Raw genomic sequence first — 8,108 nt, 5'->3', positions numbered from 1 at the left:
TGGTAAAATATCTTCTCTCAAAATACGTGCTTACATTCTGTTTGCAGAAGATGATACACGAGGCATCATTCTGCCTCCATTCCTTGTTGCAATCACTGAGGACTTGGAGTCACAGAAACTCTGACACTCATTGGGGTGAGTTTTAATGGTAAGGTTAAAGACTGGGCATTTGTCCCTTCACCAAAGTTAGAGACCAGGATAAAATTTTCCTTAAAACTGCTGTCCATTAATCCCACAGCTTTCTCTCACTGCTTGTATTTTCTAGGATTCATCCTGTTTGCCTTTTGGCAGCTGCCTGCAGTTAGGCTGCATCTACATAAAAATGTATCCAAAGCTGGGCCCAGATTCTGGCTTTTCCAGTGGTGGGTAGAGAAGAAAGGTGACCTTTATATCTGTCATTTGCATATGATATCCATCTCTTCACTCTGCTTGGCTAAACCAGTTTAGATTCTGACGTTCAGGATCTGTCTTAACCTTCAGAACTTGTGTTCTTGCCTGTAAAACCAGTAGGCAAAGGTTCATATCAGCTCTGCTGTTTTTAATGAGCCAAGATAAACCCATGAGCCTCTCACAGTTGCTTTAACCCCACAGCTCCCTGTGCTGGCACAGAGGCAGTGACACAGGATGGAATGTGTTTAGTGTGAATGTGGCAGTGATACTGACCACTGGCCAGTGGTGGCAAATATTAATAACCTGCCACAGAGCTTTTTGGTGAAATAGATTTCCAGAAGTTTAGGTTTGCTTTTTCTGTTTTTTTCCTTAGATAAAAGCAGAGTAAGTGCAGTGGAAGGAATGAATACTAGCTACTCAGTTAGGCTTGACAGCAAACTCTACCCAATGCACCTCCTCTGCGTGCTTAACAAAGTGTACACTTAAATACTGTGCTGCAAGTAGGCTGAGCACTTTTAAAATTAAGCCCTCTAGCCTTAAGGCTTCTGGAGTTCATTCACACCTGCTCAACACTTTGTTTCACGGGTTTATCTGCTCTTTTGGCAGACAAATATGGAATATATTCCAATTTTTTTCCCTCCAGTATCTGTTTTCTTCCAAATAAATGCCAGTATATAAATGCTGGTAGTAAAAGAAGTATGAGCTTTTTGGGATGAGTACGAAACAATGATGTGCTAAGACTATAAGGCTACAGTGATATATCATACTGAAAGTCAAAAATTCTGGTGGTAAAGATAATTTTCCCTATAGGAGCTATTCAGCTATAAAATCTTTTGTGGGAAAAGAATATTGAGTCCAGGAGGTTATATTTTTTACACATGTCAAAGAAGCAGTGTTAGCCATGCCTCAGATATGGATTACTTGTGTTTCACCATTTTACTCAGAAATAGTAAAATTAGTCAGAACATTTTGTACAGACACTATCAACAGAAAAGATAGTGCCAGTCAAGAAGTAAATGTAAATCATTCATGTGGAGAATACAAACATTCTATTTTCTGTGTTGAGAAGCTTTTATTGGATCACCACAATATTCTGGATTAGTTACACTATGGCTCTGAAATATCAAATTATGGTGTATTCATTTTCCCAATAAAAGGAAATAAAGAAGCACAGTGCATGAGGCTTTGGTCACTGAACTAAGCCGAGGTTTTAGAGCCAGTTCTGGTCCAGTGCAGAGAGGGAACTTCTTCACACTCTTTCATAAACTCTAGTGCAGACAATCCCTTTCATGGCACATTCCTAAGGCATAAAGGAAAATATTAATATAAACCTTTTGCTGACAGCAGTTGTGTCTGCTGCAGTAACCTCTGAAGTCAATGAAAATACAGATGTCATGTTTTTAGAGCAAACAGCAAAGCTATTTTTATATTGCAAATAGAGCTGCTTCTATTTTAACAGCTTTAAACTTCATTAAGTGGCATTTAATGACAAAAAGAGTGCAAAATTAGGCTCAGCTTCCACAAACAAATTTACTTTCCTTGGTATTATTGCTGGCTTGTCAGAAATGCTAGCCTCATTTAGTTTTTGTATCATGACCCACCAACGCTTTCAAATTTTGAAAGTAGTAAGGGTTTTTTGTGTAGAAGCGTAGAAGCAGAAGTAGCCTGGGTATTTCAAAGGTCAGGCTTCAGGCCTAAAAATCTTTGCTCCTCTGAGTCACAAAATATTTCTCTTGACCCTCTCACCCCAGTGGCCTTCAGTGGCTGCTGTTGACTCACGATCACAGGATGCATGCTACAAAGGCGACAGGATGTTAAAAAAATACTTCCTTGGTCTGCAAAAGAGGAGGAGACCTCCACAACCCTCTATGAGGCAAGGGGCAGACAGCAGGACACCAACAGAAGAGGGACTTTACCTCTTTGCTTTATGAAGAGGGTTTAATAATTAGGAAATCTTACACAGAAATGCAGCTATGCAGAGATGCAAAAACAAATCAACCTTCCTACATAAAGGGAAGTTTCAAGAGAGCTGGAGATGGACTTTTTACAGGGCTGTGTAGTGGCAGAACAAGGGGGAATGGCTTTAAACTGAGAGAGGGGAGGTTTGGATTAGATATTAGGAAGAAATTCTTCACTGTGAGGGTAGTGAGGCCCTGGAACAGGTTAGCCAGAGAAGTTGTGGATGCCCCATCCCTGGAAATGTTCAAGATCAAACTGGATGGGGCTTTGGGCAACCTGGTCTAGTGGAAGGTGTCCTTGTTCATGACAGTGGGTTGGAACTAGATGATCTCTAAGGTTCCTTTCAACCCAAACCATTCTATGATTCTACATATGAGAATTTATAACAAAAGACAGTCAGAATAAGCTAACATGTAAAAGTGTAATGCTGCTGACTTCAAACAAGTTGACAAAATTAGTTTGATTCCAATATTTAAAAACTTTGATGAACAAAGTGAAATCTTAATTTTCATAGTGACCCTTACAGCTAGGGTCCCTAAAATGTTTTATCTCCCTGGCTTGGCCAAGATAGTGAAAAGGAATGAGCTGTTTCAGGGACAGCAGTGCCCTGCTCATAAACTTTTGTTTCCATTGCACAGGTTTATTTTATTTTTTATCCTTATTCCTTTTAAGAACAATAATGTTGAGAGTAGTAAGTGTGCTGGCAACTTAAGGCAGCTCTGCCAATATAGTCACTTTAAAGACAAGTTGCTGTATGCAGCAACATTTATTTCTTTCCAGCTGTTTTCTAAGCTTGGTTCCATTTTTCTCTCCTTTAATTTGTTTCATTATTCAAAGAGTAAGCCAAAATTGATAGTCTGTTTAGATAGAAATGTACTTAAGGCCGTATCCCTCTGACCTTTAGCAACGTACAAGGAAAGTGAACTTACCACCACCATCTTCCCATCAACAAGTCTTCTCTTTATCGTGGTCTCTTTGCCATTCCACTTCTGCACTTGCACCAATGACCCTTTCTCCAAGGTTACAACACTCTGCAAATTCCAAGAGAAGAGTTTTAGGCTGTAGGCTGAGCTTTGCAGTTTAGAGTAGCAATTCGCCTTACATTCAGCAAGACATGCACTCAGGGATAATGGCATGCTCAGTAACATCATATTCAGCACTATTCTGTTTCTTTCAGTGCTTTATTTTAATAGTTTGGAAAACTCAAGGTGCACTAAGGAAGTAGGAAAAATGTCCCCTGCTGCTCTTAGAGATGTTCAGACCACTCAGAGATCATCAGCCCCCTTTACCTTGACTTTCCGGTCATCTGCTGTTGTTTCATCAAACTGCTGGCCCAGTTTGAAGGAGATGGTTGTATTTTTGAAGGTGCTTTCAGTTCTGATGGTCACTATGTCCGCTTTCATACTGATGATCACATCAGGCCTTGCCAGGCCACCTAGTTTCCGGGCAGCTAAACCCACTCCTAGAAATCAGAAACAAAAAAAATCATTACATTCTAGAAGCAAGAAACTCAGTATCCTCTCATGATTCTTCAGTGGAAGAATAAGGAAGAGTTTCTTCTTGAATACTTCAATGCCTGATTTAGATGAAACACTCATTATTTAGATGGGACAGTACAGAGACAGAGGTAGGAATGGAAACCTCAGCACTCAGGGGCTGAGGCACCCCCAGCTGATGAGTGCACCTTCAGCAAGAACTAAAGATATACACAATTATAGAGCTGTGCTCATTTAGCTAAGAAGAAACATGGTTGGTTACAAATCTACATTAATTTAATATAGATAAATAAGTAGAAAAATTAAGAGGAAGAGTCTGGTTCTCATAAAAATTTGTAAAAGTCCTTTAAAAAATATCCTTGACAAATCTGAGAATTTGTACCTTTGTTAATAGCTGCAGGGAAGAAACTGGACACTGAATTGCCAATATGCTGGTGCTTGTTCATTAAAACATACTGAAGACTGGGTAATTCCTAAGTTGTTATTAACATCCTTTAAGGATCCTTGCATATAAACCTTGGTGAAAAGCACAAGTATGAAATATAAAAAACATTGAGGTATGAGGGCTGAGAGCTGCAAAGAGCTTCCAGGAAAATCCCATACCAAAAGCCTTTTGTATTTCCTAGTCCTTTCCATTCCAATTCATTGTCTATAGGCTGTAAGGCTTGGGACAAGTAGGAGTGAAGCCACTGGCGATGTATCACTGCTTCATAAGAGCAGAAAAGGGATAGATGCAGTTAGTGCTTTTGTTAATGCTATGCCATGCTCAGATGAAAAGATCTGTAAAAAAGGGTATAAAGTTATCTGCAAAGTATAAAGCTATTTGCAATAATTATTCCATACTAAGCAATTCTGTTCAGATGTTCAGAAAAATATCTGCAGCTGGACTTGCCTCCCCCATTCACCCTGGCTAATTAATTAACTGCAATTCTTTTGTTATTAGTCTAACATTTCAAATAAAGGGAATCAGTGAATCATTTATAGAGCAAAAGCAATGCCGTACTGACTGTCTGTGCACTTGGCATACAGAAATGAAGCCAGCATTAAAATGAAAAACAATACTTAATTTGTTACATTCCTGGCATTCTTCAGTAACAGATAGATTCATTCACAGTATTTAGATGTCTGAAACTACAGTGTCATGAGACATCAGCTCCATTATATATTGTGAATTATCATAAGTCACAAGTTTAATAGTGCAATCAAGAGGAAACAAAAAAATCTGTATCTATTTCCATAGATTATTCTCATGACAGAAAAACGTATTAAATCAGTTCACACCATTGGATGGAAATAAATTTATAATAGTAATTCATCACCTACCTTTTTCAATTTAGATGCTAAAGAAAATAAATTAAATTATGTTAGAATAGAAATTAAGTGCTTTCTTCGGCAAGAAAGAAGACACCATCTGGGAGCAGAACCTTCCCAAATAAAACTTACTAACAAAAAAAGAAAAACAAATAAACAAACAGACAAACAAACCCAGAACATTTCTCACCCAATTCTTTCATATAGTCATCAAAATTTTCGCTGGAGATGAGTTTCCAGGTTCCCACAAATCGGTTACACATCGTACAGGCTTTGTGAGGCACTGGTCCTGCAGAGAGAGGCAGTGGCCACAGCAGCTCTTGGTGGCAGTCAGAGAGACTGTGTGCCCAGCTGAGACTTAGTGGTCTCCCTTTAAAGAGGTCGGGTGCCCGTGGCAGAGGGGGTTGGCCCGTGGGGGAGGCAGTACCAGGGCCAGACAATGTGCACCTTGTCCAAGGCAGCCGTGCCAGCAGCAAGGCTCTGGGTGACGCTGCCTTGGCTTCCTTCACTGGGCACACCAGGACACCAGGGGCGCCTGGGGATGGGGATGGGGATGGGGATGAGAATGGGGATGGGGATGGGATGGTGCCACTGTACCCACGGAGCGGTCAGGGCACACTGCAGTGGGGTATCAGCAACACAGAGACAAGTACAGGAGCACTGCCTCCCTACCAAACCCAGCTCCCACTGTCCTCCCAATGTTATTGTCCTGCTGTCACCGTGGAGAACAGAAATCTATAGCAACCATCGCATCCTACTGCCTGACCAACCCAGGGCTGACCAAAAGTTACAGCATGTTGTTAAGCCATTGTCCAAATGCCTCTTAAACACTGACAGGCCTGGGGCTTTGACCACCTCTCTAGGAAGTCTGTTTCAGTGTATGACCAGTCTCTCACTAAAGAAGTGCTTCAAAATGACAAATGTGAAGTTCCCTTGACTCAGCTTTGAACCATTCCCATATATCCTATCCTGGGATACCAGGGAGAAGAGATCAGCACCTTCCCCTCCTCAGGAGGCTGTAGAGTGTTACCACTATTGTCACCTCTGAGCTAGTCAGATAAATCAAAGCCATGTGGATTGTGTGAAGGAGCAGTCAAGAAGATGATGTACAAAGTGGTTTGTTGTGAGCCAGCACAATCATATAAGGCATTGCACTTAAATTTGTCCTACTATTGTCAGATTTCCTCAGGTTTCCCTCCTTCCATGAAGAAGTGCCACAACTTCCTTGGGTCCATGTACTGTTTATGCTAGGGAGCCCTGAACTGGACCCAGCTGTGGCCTGCTGAGTGCAGAATAGAAGGGAAGGATAATCTCCTTCAACCTCCAACACTCCTAATGCAGCCCAGGATATCACTCAGCCTTTGCTGCCAACGCATGTTCCTGGTTCATATTCAGCTTGGTGTGCACCAGGACCACCAGAATATTGTCTGCCAAGCCAAATTGAAAGATTGAAAGATTAGCGTTTTCAGCATTTAAAACTGTTTTGGTTTTTGGGTTTTAGAACTATTTTCTAATGGTTAATAAAAAACAGACACAAAGAATAAATCCGTAAATCACGTGTATGTGACAGGCAGGAATTTAAAGTGTTATAACTAAAGACACCTCAAACTATCTGAAACTATTTAGTGCAAGATCACATCAGATGTAATTCTGTCCTTCCTCCTCCTAAACCATGTTCCTGGGGAAAATTATTCCTTGGTACATGCACAGAGGCTTCTTTCCAACTTGGATGAACAATAGTTACCTGTTTGTCTTTTTGGTATTACTCTAATTTTTGGGTTATGACAACCTATAAAGACTCTTCAGGTCTACATTTTAAGGGCAGACTGGAATTATAGGTTGTGAGACCAAATTTCTTGTGTTTAGAGTTGAAAATGAGATGGAAATGGTGGCGTGCCAAGGAAGGTGAGGTCTAGGTCCTTGACTTGAAAGCTGTCATAAGGAAGAAGTGGAACATATTGGAACAGATAAATAATAGAGTCTGAGGAGTGAAATTGTTGTAGTCTGTGGTTTATATGGTGGTTGTGGGAAATAAGGTCTTCAGTCACATATTTTGGTGGCGTATGCCAAATGTTTTTAAACCCTTCAATAATAACATCAGCAGGGGAAGCTGAAAAGAGCTTCCCTTGCTGCACAGGTCTAATGACAGTTCAGTGTGGGGAGAAAAAGTCTGGAGTGATTAAAAATATAAACATGGCAAAGAACTCTTTCTCCCCCACAATAGGAAGCAGGTGCTGTATCTGTAATGAGTGAGTAAATGCCAGTCTTTGAAGGTGTTGTTCACACAAAACTCTTCTAAAGCAGAGATGAATAATATCATATTTTGTGTAAAGAATAGCTAGGTCTTTTATCCCATCTCTGAAAATAAGAAAACTACTTCTAAATGAAACTATCCATTATTGCTCAAGAAATAATAGGAAAATATGCTACCGTTGCTCCTCAGGCATTCTTTGTTCTTTTATTTAATTGGCTTATCCACATAAAGGCACTTTAACAAGACAAGGCTGGTGCCTTTGGGAAATAAAAGATGATTGGGATGTTGTAGAATTAGGCCCAAAGAAATTCAAGAAGAGAAATTAGTCAGAATAGAACAGCTACACTGCAGTACCAGTAACCTTAAGAACAAAAGTAACAGAGAATTATTTATTCAGACAAAACCCCAGTCTTAAGCAGTCTCAAACAATGTTGACATTGCTACCATCTATCTCTTTGTCACTAAGAAAAAACAGTACTTTCATTTAAAGGACTTACAGTTTAGAAAGAACAAGTGCAGGGAATTATATCTCAGTAGAAATAATTGTGGAAAACAATCTTTTCTTGGAGTTTAAAGGGGAAAAAAGTGTCAAGGATTATGAGTACATACAATAAGGGAGAGCTTTGATTGCCTTGTTTTGTTTATGGTTGATGTAAAACAGGATTTAAAACATTGAACTTGGAGATTGTGAAAAAGCA

The 8,108-nt window shown here is 40.0% G+C and overlaps 1 protein-coding gene across 1 annotated transcript; it reads right to left on the bottom strand.

The window, feature by feature from the left end:
* Positions 1-1,437: 1,437 nt before the first annotated feature.
* On the bottom strand, positions 1,438-5,494 carry LOC121351951 (myelin P2 protein-like). Its single transcript, XM_041464431.1, has 4 exons — positions 5,347-5,494; positions 3,639-3,811; positions 3,279-3,380; positions 1,438-1,690 (listed from the first exon to the last, which is right to left on the bottom strand). Exons 1-4 carry the CDS (start codon positions 5,417-5,419, stop codon positions 1,640-1,642), a joined length of 399 nt encoding a protein of 132 aa, XP_041320365.1. The 5' UTR covers positions 5,420-5,494; the 3' UTR covers positions 1,438-1,639.
* Between the last annotated feature and the right edge of the window lie 2,614 nt (positions 5,495-8,108).

This window comes from Pyrgilauda ruficollis, unplaced genomic scaffold (genome assembly GCF_017590135.1).
Source record: "Pyrgilauda ruficollis isolate IOZ18807 unplaced genomic scaffold, ASM1759013v1 scaffold18, whole genome shotgun sequence".
NCBI classification, from domain to species: domain Eukaryota; kingdom Metazoa; phylum Chordata; class Aves; order Passeriformes; family Passeridae; genus Pyrgilauda; species Pyrgilauda ruficollis.
This window is presented reverse-complemented; position numbering and strand designations above follow the sequence as displayed.

Coding starts and splice junctions, on each gene's coding strand:
- LOC121351951 (XM_041464431.1), bottom strand. CDS start 5,419: ATGTGTAACCGATTTGTGGGAACCTGGAAACTCATCTCCAGCGAAAAT. Junction 3,812..5,346: donor TGACTATATGAAAGAATTGG/GTGAGAAATGTT, acceptor TCTGATTTCTAG/GAGTGGGTTTAGCTGCCCGG. Junction 1,691..3,278: donor TTGATGGGAAGATGGTGGTG/GTAAGTTCACTT, acceptor TTTATGCCTTAG/GAATGTGCCATGAAAGGGAT.